General features: G+C 40.2%; 1 protein-coding gene across 1 annotated transcript in view; it reads left to right on the top strand.

Annotated features, from left to right (window-relative positions):
* Positions 1–13,937, top strand: part of RASEF (RAS and EF-hand domain containing) — a gene marked incomplete at its 5' end in the record, with an annotated part of 70,620 nt that overhangs the window by 30,699 nt on the left and 25,984 nt on the right. The window contains 4 exons of the mRNA XM_082655817.1: positions 2,639–2,729; positions 6,372–6,467; positions 10,167–10,244; positions 12,357–12,472. Of these exons, the coding sequence (XP_082511943.1) occupies positions 2,639–2,729; positions 6,372–6,467; positions 10,167–10,244; positions 12,357–12,472 (381 nt within the window). The remainder of the gene's footprint in view (positions 1–2,638; positions 2,730–6,371; positions 6,468–10,166; positions 10,245–12,356; positions 12,473–13,937) is intronic.

Here is a 13,937-nt window from a genome sequence, read left to right as displayed (position 1 = left end):
TCATAGGATGCCCCCCATTTGCATGGGGGCAGGTGAAGGCCGTTCCTCTCTCTTTATTCTTTCCCTCCACATGATGATAAAACTATCTAGCTGACCCTGTGAAGTAATTAAAATATAGAAGAGAAAATGTTTTAAAACACTGATGCTAAATAGGACTGTTTTTATAGTCCTAGAATCATACAAGAGTTGAACTATCCACAGGGGGTTTTTTGTTCGTTTTTTTTTTATGGTACGCGGGCCTCTCACTGTTGGGGCCTCTCCCGTTGCGGAGCACAGGCTGCGGACGCGCAGGCTCAGCGGCCATGGCTCACGGACCCAGCCGCTCCGTGGCATGTGAGATCTTCCCGGACCAGGGCACGAACCCGTGTCCCCTGCATAGGCAGGTGGACTCAACCACTGCGCCACCAGGGAAGCCCACACAGGGGGTTTTTAAGTGAACATTTTCAGTTCCTGACTCCAATCTTTTCCCTCAAGTTTGCCTGCTAGAGGCTTTCAGTGAGATCATAGGGCGGTCCTCAGATCATCAGTTTCTGTAGAGCATTCTGGGGTGTGGATCAGAGCCCCAGATTTGGCCTCCTTTGAGGGGTGACTAGCAGACACACATACTGAGTTTTTAAAGAGTCCAGTGAATATCTGTGAAAACACACTAACTCCCCTGTACACACACAGATGCGTATACACAGACCCACACAAAGATACATGGGACACATACACATTCATTCACACATAACCTCTAAGTATAGTCCTGTGTAAACCCATAAGGGAAAGAAGAATGGCATTCTCTTCCCTCTGCTCTCATTCCCAGCCGGGCCGCTCTCTCCTGTGCACGGAGTGCGTCATGTGATGTGGAGCTGATGGCGCTTCTCTCCTCCCAGCTTCTGTGCTCTGTGGGTGGGATCCGAAGTCGGGCTCTGTCCTAAGCCCAAGGCCTCCTAAAGGCCGCTCTCTGAGCTGGCAGAGACCTTGCCGAGGTGTTTAAGTGACTACTGTAAATATTCCCTTACATCCTTAACTAAGGACCATGCGTCCCCACCTCTGTTTTTGGTTAGGGGAGGGCCTCAGTCTTTTCGCTCAGCACTTGCACCTGAAGAAGGGGTTCCCAGTGTCCTGGTAGGAGCCCTGGACTAAGGTTAAAGTGGACATTCCCAACATGGTAGATGCTTTACTGGGAATTGGGAATTGCTGGGGCAAACAGTGTGTCATTATAGACTACCCTGATTTACTCCCCCTCCCCCAAAAAATAAGAAAGAGAAAAAAAGAGTTGTTCAGAAGTGAAAAAGGCAGAAGGAACACATTGGGGAGGCGTCCCAGATGCCCAGATGTTTGGGACTGGATGTCTAGAAGGAATGGCTGGAAAAAAATAGTCATAACAAAGGGAGAAATGGATGTGTGGCTTAGCTATTCCCAGTCCCAGAGTTGACCAAAAAACCCCGAAAGTTGCTGTGGAGATGCATAATGCCTAGATTTCAAACATCAAGTGTTTGTAAACAAACCAGAACTAGCTGACTGTCCAAACTTGGTTAACATAACCTCGGGCAGGCCGTAAGGTGAAGAGGAAGTTAACAGGAGCAGAAAATAGTGATAAGTCACTCCGAATTTTACTTCCGCGTCTTCCCTCCACCCATCAATGCTTGTTTGGAAGCTCATGTAGAAATTAAATTAATGCATGAACAAATTGTGTTGGGAGGGAGTAAATAAGTTGAAAGCAGGTAGGATGGTATAGCAGAAGCTATCAGACCGGAAGACAGAGGCCTTCTACTGAGGTCCTGTTTCTACTTTTATTAACACAATGTCATTGGGCCAAGTACATTGACTCTAAATCTCACGGTGGCTGCTTTCAGGTCACTTCCAATCTAGTTGAGTAGGCAAGACATACACATGTGAAAATTTAGATAATTGGACACAGAGCTGAGAGAGAACAAAAAATAAATTTTTTAGGGCTTAATCCAAAGCTTCAATCATTGTAAAGTGACAGGTGTCTCCATGCTAGACAACTGCTAAATAAAGCTATCTGGGTATCTTCGCAACGAAATTTTCTCATTTCTAACTTTTTGGCAGATCAGTATTCTCTGCCTCCAGAGAAATATGATTTATTGATTGTATTAATAAAAGAAACAGGAATTTTCTAGAGGGCAACTATATCTACATTCTAGAACTTTAGGGAACCAATCAGAAATAATTTTTGAGATCTCTTCTTTTTTTCCCTTCTAACTATAGCATTTAGCATTGTGTTTTTCATATGGTAAAATTTCAAAATTTTATCTAACCATCTCTTTGCCATGGAGTTCTTTTCTTGTCTGGGATTGTAGCTCAGTCATCGCAGCAAAAAAGGTTTTCAGAATTTATTGAGAGCCTCCCAGCGATTTGGTATCTTTATCTGTTCTTTGCTACACTCTAGTTTAATACCATTTAATCTATTCCATTTATTTAATATCTAGTTTCAATGTCCCTTTACACCCAACTGATCGAATTGCCAACATCATTTTATTATGTGGAAGGAACAGGGAATATTATTTTAAATGGTATGTTTCTCCTCATCTGTAAAATAGAGAGCTTGAAATAGATGAGGTCAGAGTTTTCTCTTCATGTTACAAGGCCAAGAGTATAATGAAAAGGTGTGCATCCTCTTAAATTTCAGAGCCCAGGACAAGGCAGCCATGCAGTTGAGTGAATTGGAAGAGGAAATGGATCAGAGGATTCAGGCTGCAGAACACAAGACACGGAAAGACGTGAGTTTGTGGGATGGCCCCTTCATGCGACGAATCCTCAGAACACCTTTTATGGACAGGGCACCGGGCATCCTCTGGGTGCAGCAAGTCCAGACTGCCACAGGTGCTCTCAACAAGGGCACTGTTAGTGCTGGTGGTTTTATCAGGGCGGGGGTGGGGGGTAGAGTAAGGAGAGAGGGAGAGGGAGTGGGGCGGGGAGAGGGAGAGCGAGAGAGAGAGAAAGTAATCAAATAAAGTGGCTAATTTCAGATGGCAACAAGCACAGTAAAGAAATGGCATGTGTGATAGACAGGCTGCTTCGGGTTGGGAGGTCAGGGGCCTCTGTGAAGAGGGGACAGGAGAGCTGAGGCCTGGAGAAGGCAGAGCCCGCCTTCGTAAAGGATGGTGGCTCCACCCTTAATACCACTGTCTTGCTGCCCACGTCCGCTACTTTAAATCTAGATTACAATGAAGTTAAAATGCTCCCTGCTAATTTTGGTGTTGTTTTACAATGGGATATACTTTTACTCATCAATATAGGAACTCTCGTAGTTGAAAGTTGGGTGCTACCTTCAGTGATTTCCATAGGAGAAATAATTATCTTTTTCCTTTATGAAATATATTTGGGTGATTGATGTTAACTGAAAAGAGAAAATAGACATATTTCTTTGAGTAGCTAACTTCAGGTTGAACATTCCCTTTTTTTCTATTCATTTTCCCCATTAACTCTGAGAGGCAGAAAATTGAGAGAGAAGGGCCTGGGTGTTGGCATCCAATAGACCTTAGTTTGCCTCCTGGCTCTGCCCCGTCTCAGTTAAGTGGCACTGGAAAAATAACATAACCTCTGAGGCTTTGTTTTTCCAGCTTTAGATGGGATAATGCCACCTACCTGCTTTAAGGAGGGTCGAGCCTGGTGATCTGTATGCGTGCCTAGTGCAGTGCCTGAGGTATGGTAGGGGCACCGTGGCCATTGCAGTTCTGCTCTTTTCTGGTGCTCTGCGTACCTTGTGTCCTTTCAGATTCTTCACCTTAAATTGCTTTACCACATGTATGCCTTCGGGTCTCTTGATTGTCTCATCTCTTAATAACACATTTAATAACTGTTTGGAAGTCATGTTCACAGAGTGAATAGCTCAGAGTCCATGGTCCAGCTTTATTACAATGATTATCCCATTCTTTTGTTAGCGCTTTATTTCTTCTAGTCTAGAAACAGTAACATCCTATTTTTTTCTGCCTTTTTCCCTCTCCATCCATTTAATCTGTGCATTCATTCATTCATCACACACTTATCAAGCATGTGCGTTATTCTGTCATCAAATCTCCGCCTCTTCTAGCTAAGCACTTCCCAAGCTCGTTGTTGGTGATGGATACCTGACCATGGCCCTACCCCTTATCACTTCATGTTTTGTTAATTATACCATCTTCCTCATTTTCCTTGGCTCTGGTACAGGGGTGGTGAATACATGGCATCTTTCTCTGTTCCACAGCGATGGCATAAGTGGCTGGTGAGTCACTGCACAGATGTGGTCTCTGAAACCTCAGCACACTGCTGCCAATGGAGCAGCTTTGGCCCTGGGATGACACGTATTTGCCAGTCTGCCCCAGTCTCCTAGACTCTCTGGACTAACACATCCACGCTGACTGAAGGTTTTCCCTAACTCACCTCCACTAAGCGTGGCTTACCTTGGCTCCCCACACACAGTTCTTCACCCCGCAGCTCTGGCCTGGCTCATTGCTCTGCTTTCACTCCAGCTGGGTTTTTTTTGCCTTGATAACTCCTCTCCACTTTCCTAAATTTTGCAAAGATCAAAGAAAGTCTCCCCTTCTCCCCAGTGCCCTCCCCTAGTCCTCTAGCCACGTTCACCTCTTCCTGACCTTGACTCCTCTTGCACATAGAGTGTTTATCCCATTGTTTCAGTTAGGGTTTTAAAAGTATGTTGTAACAGCTTTATTGAGGTATAATGGGCATGCAATAAACTGTACCTACTCAAAGTGTAGAATATGATAAGATTGGATATGTGTATATACCGAGAAACCGTCACCACAATCAAGATAAAGGTAGGTTCACATACTGTTGGTTTCCACGCCCCTGTGTCATGCCATCCTTCCTTGCCCCTCCTTGTCAGGCAACCGTCTTACGTCTTCTTTGGTGAAGCGTCTATTAAAATCTTTTGCTCACTCTTAAAACTAGGTTGTTTGTTTTCTTATTATTGAGTTTGGGGAGTCCTTTATATATTCTGATCTATAAATATTTCCTGACTTATCTTTTCATTCTCCTAACAGTGTCTTTTGAAGAGTAGAAATTTTTTATTTTTATGAAGTCCAATGCATCATAGATTTAAAGTAGTGGTGGACGTGGGCAGCATGGATATGTTTTTTCTTTGACGGATGTGTTTTTGATATTTAAGAAATCTTCGCATAACCCAAGGTTGCAAAGATTTTCTCCTGTGTTTTTTCTATAAGTTTTATTGTTTTAGATTTCACATTTAGGATCTAGTTTGTAAGGTATGGATCAAAGTTCATATTTTTTGCATATGCATATCTAATTGTTCCAGCCCATTTGTTGAAAATACTATCTGTTCTCTGCTGAATTGCCTTTGCACTTTGTCCAAAATTAGTTTTCTGTATTTGTGTTGGGTTTATTTCTGGGCTCTCCATTCTGTTCCATTGATTGATTTGTCTATCTTTATGCTGGTTATTACATTGTCTTGATGATTATTGCTTTATAATGTCTTGAATTAGTTCCATAATGAGTCTAGTATTAGTTCTTCAGCTTTGTTCTTTTTCAAAGTTGTATTGGCTATTTTAGGTCCTCAATTTCCTTGTCAGCTTGTCAATTTTGAAAAACAACAACAACAAAAACCCAAAACCTGTTGGGGGTTTGACTGGACTTCATTGCATCTGTAGATCAACTGGGGGAGATTTGGCATCTTATTAATAATGAATAATCCACAAACCTGATATATTCTCCATTTATTTAGGTCTTATTACACTCAACTCCACTGGTTATAAACTTAAAACTTTATTTGAATACAGAACATAGGATATTAAATTCCATAATGTGTTAAGAGAAAAAGGAAACTGAAAGATATTTGGGCTCATGGGAGCTGCAGCCCCTGACCTCCTGGAGTGCCCTTTTGCCATTCTCTGTACCAGGGGTGACACACATGAGAAGTACCAGCCTATGGGGCAGCACTTTGCATAGAAATTTGCAGGTGATGTGGTTTGAATTTAGATAAGGTGTAAACTCTTGGAAAAGCAGTAAACCCATCAGGCCTTCCTGAGTCCTGATGACATGATAGGATTCAGGCAAGCACTGGGGCCCTTGATTGTGCCATAGCTTTTCATTAAACGCAGCCGTATTTAATTAGCTAGTTAATTGATGTGCTGCAGCCCTCTATCACAGCTGAGTAGTGGTCTTAGAGGTATCACCCCAGGTTACGTGTGTATATAGGTTGTGGGATTCTGCAGTTCTTCCAGTCTTGTAAGTTTCCATTCCAGAAGTGCTGAGCATCTAAAGTTTGGTTACTTCTGCTTTACCTTCTCACTGTCTCTGTGTAGGAGACTTGGGGTCAGCCTTAGTTTGACACAAAATGTTTCTCACCTACAGGATTTTGAAGAACCTATTTAAATCAACAAAATCATTTTTTTTTTTTCTTTCAGGAAAAACGCAAAGCTGAAGAAGCCCTCAGTGACCTCAGGCGTCAGTATGAAACAGAAGTGGGAGATCTACAGGTGACAATAAAGAAACTCAAAAAGGTAGGTTTGTGGCAGCTGGGCTTTGAGGGATACTTTCAGTATCTCAATGTGTCTACATTTTTAGCAACTAAAAACATGCAGAATCATATTGAAGCAGTGGATAGATCAGATTTCAGAATCAAATTGGACTCCTTGGCATGAATTTTTTTTAAAGGCCTGTAATTTCTATTTCTAAGGGCAGCCTATCTTCTGCATAGATCTAGTAAATATTTCTGGTCCCTTGAACAGTTGTCCATCAAACCTCAGTTTTCTTTCCTTGGTCTTTACCAAGTGCCTTCAAGTCCCACGTGTCCAGTGGACTGTCTGCTCACGACAGCAGGGACACTGTCTTTCCTGGTCATGTAGCCCTACACTCAGCTTACTGCAAGGTATATGTATTCAGTGAATATTTATTAAATGAAATGAATACTTCTCTTCTCTGTGGAAAGTTCCAGATCTAGAGGACCACTGATCAGCAAGAAGTGGGAGAGAACCTGTTGACATGAAAGCAGAGGTGTGATTGGTTTGGGCCTCTGCTCTTTGGTTTCTAATGATTAGGGTCCATTTCACTCAGTGGTATGCTGGTAGATGTTTTACAACAGGCTCTGGAAAGGGGAGGAAGGGAGGAGGCATTTGTAGCATTTGCCGATCTTCATGGTATAAATATTCCCACCATTACCGATTTCAAGCTACCAAGTTGACATCACTGAATGCAGAGTTTGGGAAGAAATGCTTAAAATAAATAGGCTCTCGCCTGCTGGTACACATTGGCTCCAGCATAACACTGGATTCACTTCCTGCATGTGGATGGTCTCCATAACTAATGGAAATACCTTAGCTAAAATGAAAATGGGTACTTAAAAAATAATCGTCCCCGAAAGTGGCATTGTGAATTTAGGCACATCACTTTGCTTCTCTGGTTTTTCATAACCAGAGATAACCTTTAATGCTCCTTCCAGTGTTTATACTGAATGAGATTAAGTGATAATTAACTGCATTTGTGGGTTACTGCAATTTAAACCTCTGGAATTATTAAGAATTCTCCCCAGTATCCTTCTTGGAAAAGTATTATCAACGTCAACCTTATATCTGATTTCCAAAGGTCATTAGACCATAATATTATTCTTGTATTACAGAATTTGAATGGACCAATCCTTTGCTTAATGCTAGAGTTACAGATTCTGCTAGTCACTGTCCTCAATTATTTCTGTGTCATCCAAACCTTTAAACTAAGAGAATGTTTGCAAGAGGAGACACAGAGTTGTTTTTTCATATAGTATATGATGAAGACCAAATAGGCCCTGAACAGTAAGAGTCAGGAATGACGAGACCCAAGTCCTTATCAAGACTGTGCCAATTTCAGACTCCCCTGGTGGTGCAGTGGTTAAGAGTCCGCCTGACAAGGCAGGGGACACGGGTTTGAGCCCTGGTCCGGGAAGATCCCACATGCCGCAGAGCTAATAACTAAACCAATGCGCCACAACTACTGAGCCTGCACTCTAGAGCCAGCGAGCCGCAACTACTGAGCCCACGTGCTGCAACTACTGAACCCCACGCACCTAGAGCCTGTGCTCCGCAACAAGAGAAGCCACCGCAGTGAGAAGCCCATGCACCGCGAAGCCCACGCACCGCAACGAAGAGTAGCCCCCGCTCGCCGCAACTAGAGGGAAAGCCCATGGGTAGCAACAAAGACCCAACGCAGCCAAAAATAAAAAAAAAAAATTTAATTTAAAAAAGACTGTGCCAATTTCTTCTGTAACACCCAGGACAATTGGCTTCATCGTTCTTTTTTTAAAAAAAATAAATTTATTTAGTTATTTATTCATTTATTTATTTTTGGCTGCGTTGGGTCTTCGTTGCTGCACGCGGGGGGCTTTCTCTAGTTGTGGCGAGCGGGGGCTCTTCATTGCGGTGCACAGGCTTCTCACTGCGGTGGCTTCTCGTTGCAGAACATGGGCTCTAGGTGCACAGGCTTCAGTAGTTGTGGCACGCGGGCTCAGTAGTTGTGGCTCATGGGTTTGGTTGCTCTGCGGCATGTGGGATCCTCCTGGAGCAGGGATCGAACTCGTATCCCCTGCCTTGGCAGGCAGACTCTTAACCACTGCACCACCAGGGAAGTCCGGCTTCATCATTCTGATCGTTAGCTTCTCATCTGTAAGATGGGATTAATAATAAACTATCCTGTCTAACCACAGTGACTGACATTTTCTTGACTTTGTAGCTTATTAAGCTCTTCTTCATAATTTAAAAAAATCAAATTCTTAAACTTTCTCTGAGGAAAGTGCAAACTTCCCACTTTTACAGATGAGAACACTGAGTTCCAGGTTAAATAACTTGCACAAAGTCACTCAGCTAATAAGCAATGGGTTGTCTTTCTGTCTTTACACAGTTGGTGCTTTCTCACTTATACCAGACTTCCTGCCTGCCTGATAGGGTTGTTCTGCGAGAGAGTAAGAGATAATTTATGGGAGAACATGTTAAAAGCTGTAAAGGAACATACAGAGGTCTACAGATTTAATATAATCACCAGACATTACCTTATGCCAGTGGTTCTGAGAAACTCATTTTCTTCCCCACAATTTTTTTTCTCTGAAATTGGCATGATCTTAAAATCAGTGGCTCTTTCGGCTTCAGCCACTTGAAAACCTTCCACTGATGCCACCTGGCAAGATGAAGAAAGTCTATCATCAAAGTACTTAGATTTTGATGAAATATCACATTCATTTTGATCAATGCATGCATATTCTATTAATGGACACCCACAAATCCCCCCATTTCCCAAGGGATGTAAGCTATGTGTAAGAAAGACATTTTTGTTGTCCATGTTAGGGATGCTTCTGAGCCAATTTAGTCTGGTAATGCTCAGTAATCAACCAGGAAGTAAAGCTCATTTGTGTATTTATATAATTTTGTGTGTGTGTCTCTAACTTCATACCATACTTAAATTTTATTGACTTAAATCATTATATAAGCATTTTTTGACATCACCATGAAGAAAACATAGTTGATTTTTGACACCAATTCTGCTCTTAAAAATCTTGGACTCTAGTAAGAGAGTTAAAACACTCATAAGTAATTATGATATAGAATAGCAAATAGAAAGGTCCAGACTCATACGCAACATAACTGAAAAAGGGAGGACTGAGTTGCTTGATAGTTGAATGGTTTCCCCAAAACGGCTTTTCAATTGTTTCAAAGAAAAATATACACACTACTATATATATAAAATAGACTACTATATATGAAATAGATAACCTACTATATATAAAATAGATAACCAACACGGACCTACTGTATAGCACAGGAAACTATACTCAGTATCTTATAATAACCTATAATGGAAGAAAATGTAAAAAAAGAATGTATATATATGTGTGTAATTGTACATAAGTACATATGTATAATATGTACTTTACACCTGAAACTAACACACTGTAAATCAACTATATTTCGATTTAAAAAAAAAGAAAAAAAATGTACCTTGGCAAAAAAAAGAAAATTCATGAAATAAGAAAACCCCTTTTTTAAATGTTTAAATTATTTAAAGCAAATTTTCAAATCCTTCTGGATTATATGTAGTTTAATGATTTATAAGGTTGTATAATGTTGAAAATTGGAGACTTCTAGAATTCCCATATCTACATGCACATATATTCCTAAACTTAACCAAATCAATTCAAAGTGAGTTTGTAAACGCCCAACTTTTATTTGCTTTTTCAGCTAGAAGAACAATCAAAACACATAAGTCAAAAGGAAGATGTAGCTGCATTAAAAAAACAAATTTATGACTTATCAATGGTAAGAATTAACTTTTCACTTACAGTAATATATTTCCTGTTAGACTACTGTTTCCTAAATAAAATCATGCTATGATTTCAATATTCCAGGAATAAAAGCTTAAAGAGAAATTAATACTACAGTTAGAGAAAGTCTTTGAAATACCTCTGACTAAAGGTATTATATTTATGCAGGCTTTTTCCCTCAGTGATACCTATTGTAAATGCTTTTTTTTTTATTCAAAGCAATAATGGCATGGCCTTTAAATTTTAAATAGTTAACCCCTGCATTCTTATAACATCAACTTTTATCTGTTTCCCTGACTTTGTAAGATGAGGTATTATTGCCCTGCCCTTCCTCCAAGTTTTCTGTCTGTCCCTTTTCCATCTTCTGCTGCCCCTATCTTTAGTATTTCTGTTGCCATAAATGATAACATCGACATCGTTATATTATCGTCATTTTCTTTATTTTGTTTTCAGGTTGACTCTAAAAGTTGAAAACCAATAGTGAACATTTCCTTTATCGTGACTCTAAATATTCTCCCTGCAGAGGCAAGAAGTGAGCTAAAATTGCAGTTCTTTCTCTCCACTCATTATCCCTGTGCCACTCAAAAGAGAAGGTCCCCCAGCTTTGTGGTCAGATAAATCCCCTTTATGCATTACCAGTTTCAGATTTTGCTACCTCCTAGTTGGTTTTGTGCTTGGATCACAGTGTTCTCATAGAGTTGCTTACTTCTCATGGATTCTCTGGTGGAGTTTTTGGTTTCTTGTAAAAAGAGCCTGCCATCTTCATGATATTACCTCTACCTTGCAACTTCTTATTTATTCTTTCCAGTACATGGAATTTTTTTTTTCTCCTTGAAAATATTAATTTTGGAGTCCAGGAAATTTCAATTCTTATTGGACTGGCTGCTTTTTAAACTTGCTACCCAGATGTCATCTTGGAATTTCTGATCATTTTAGGTAGCTGTGGTAGGATTCCTGCACAGCTAGGCAAACATCTCTTTAGCTCAAGGCCTCTCCCCTGAAAGATGCCCTTCCTCAGAGCTCTGTGTGTGAAGCTGGCTGTCAGATATAGGAACCCAATTACCAGATGCATGGGGCCTGGATGTTCAGAGAGAAGCCTTAGCTTTGCTTTTGGGAATCATTCAGTTATTTTAAAAAAGACAAGCCCCATCTTGTTGCCTTTGGAATCAACTCTGGCTTATCTGCTCTTCTTTCCTAGGGTAAGAGCAGGTAAAGGCTTGAGAGGCAGCATGTCTTAATGTACAGTTTTAATCTCTATTTCCAGACCCCCTTTCTCACTCTCTGGGGTTCTGCCTGACCAGTTGTCTCTTCTTTGTTCTACAGCAGAACCTTCAACACACATCTTCTGGACCTCCTTTTTCCCTACTCTCTTCCCCTTGTCAGCACATTGCCATCTGGTTTCCTTTTTCCAGCAATATGTTTAAATCACCTGACTGCTGATGGGCCCCTTTTCCATTCTTTTAATTTTTATTGGTTTATTTCCTTTGGTATTTCATGTTAATGGGGTCTCAAAAGGGAAAGAAGACAAATTCATGTGCCCAGTCCACCATATTGAACTGGAAGCCTCCAATGATTTTTTTCTTTCTCTTTTTTTTTTTGTTTTTGTGTTTGTTTTTTTGTTTTTAAGAAAAATATAGAAATCTCCTAACCACACTGGCTTATTTTCAAGTGCAAAATTAAAAATGTTAGGTGATAGGATTTATTGTGAAAAGTAGCCAGTCTACCTGGTAACAGGTATTGTTAATTCCACAGAATATCTATCAGTAGTTCCACAGCTCTCATTAAGTAAAACAGATGTTTAAATGTTTGGTCTCCGTTAATTTGCCAATAACATGTTAAAGTACGTCATGATAAACTCTTGACTGTTGTAGTTTCACACCAAATGTCAAGTATTTTTAAAAAAGAGCTTTGAGGATTTAATTTTTGACTCTAATACTTTATGAAAATATCAAATTACCTTGAATTGATAATTAGTTATTTGAACACCAAGATTTGAAGACTTGTGGAGGGGTGAGAGTGATGTGTGGGAAGGTTACACTACACTTGACTTCACTTCTCCCGGGTAGAAACTCTGAGTCTAATGACCTGCACTGTGCCTTTCCTCTAGGAAAATCAGAAAGTTAAGAAAGATCTTTTAGAAGCACAGACAAACATAGCCTTTCTTCAGAGTGAATTAGATTCTTTGAAAAGTGATTATGCTGATCAGAGTCTGAATTCTGAAAGGTATGAAACTTCACATTTTACTTTCCAGTTTGAGTGGAATGTTTATTTAGGTAACCATCCATGTCACTGAAGCTCAGCTATGTAATAATAAAGGGTTATTTATTAACTTTACTAATGTGTTCTTTGCTTTCTAAAGATTTTACTTTTAGTGTCAGATTTCCTAGTGATTTTTGTGTTTTCAATTTTTTTAATTATTGGCTGCTCAGGAAAGTGCAGGGCTTAGTAATGTTTGAATTAACTGGCAGCAGAAGAATGTATCTAAAGTGTCAAGAGGCAGCGCTAATTGAAGTGCTTTGAAGGTAGGAATCCTGGCCCTACAACATAAAATAATGGAAAATGAGACATCTTAGGCAAGTCATTTTATTTTGCTGTGCTTTAGTTTTGCAGTATGGTGTTAATAACATATGACCTAACACACATGTACCCACAGAGGCATGTAATTATATATAAGGAAGATACACATGTATATTTATATAAGGGTATTTAAATATAAAATTCATCTATATGCATTAGTATATGTGTGTATCCCCTAGTACATGTATACTTGAGAAAAACACCTTGTGTTTTGTTTGTTGGTTTGCAGACTTTAATCAGAATTAAGGTCCTGTAATGGAAAGCAGTGAAACATTTATTAAGGACTTAACTATATACAGGTCCCTGAGCTAGATAAGGAGTTATGAGTGTGGAATATATAAAAAAAGAAAAGACGTGGCCTCTGCTCTCTGAGAACTTCAAATTTAGTTAGGAAAAATTAAAAGTTAAAAGCGTTATGGAGTTAAACAGCATAAGAACTCAGCCATGTCAGAAACAATACCACTGCAGTGTCACAGGTTGGGTTCATTGCCATGAGATGGTAGACAGAGTGTTCCTTTAGTTCAGAAAGGTGGAGACTTTATTAAAGAAGAGATACTTGAGATGAGTTTGTCAGCAAGCAACACAGGTCACACTGACAATTGCCCGGCACTGTCTTTAGTACTTTACTAGCGTTAACGCATTCATGGTTTCCTATGAGATAGGGACTTTCCTTATCCCCATTTCACAGATGGGAGAAGAGTCTCAGAGATGTTCCAGGTGAGGCAGAACCCAAAGCAGGAGCAAGGACATGGGGAAGGATGAGACTGGTTTGGGGAACAGTGGTCAGCCTGGTGGACAGAAAAAGATATTTGGAATGGAAAGGCAAACATTTAAAAAAGATTAAAAAGTTTAAAAGCTAGTTTAAGGCTATAATGTAAGGCCCCAGAATTTTTGGCTAAGGAACTTAAATTCCCACAGACAATTGGGAAACTTTTAGCCTTATCAAGAGAGCAAATGGACAGCTTATTACAGACAAAATTTGACAGCCTGAGGTTTTTTGGAAACTAGTGATGGGGTTTTATCTGCTTAGAAATGGGGCAGGTGTGAGGTAGGGGCTGGAGGTAAGTGGCTGATGTTCTGAGTGGACATTTTGAGGAGGAGGCCAGGGCTT

This window comes from Grampus griseus (genome assembly GCF_964374135.1).
Source record: "Grampus griseus genome assembly, chromosome: 6".
Classification (NCBI taxonomy): Eukaryota; Metazoa; Chordata; class Mammalia; order Artiodactyla; family Delphinidae; genus Grampus; species Grampus griseus.
This window is presented reverse-complemented; position numbering and strand designations above follow the sequence as displayed.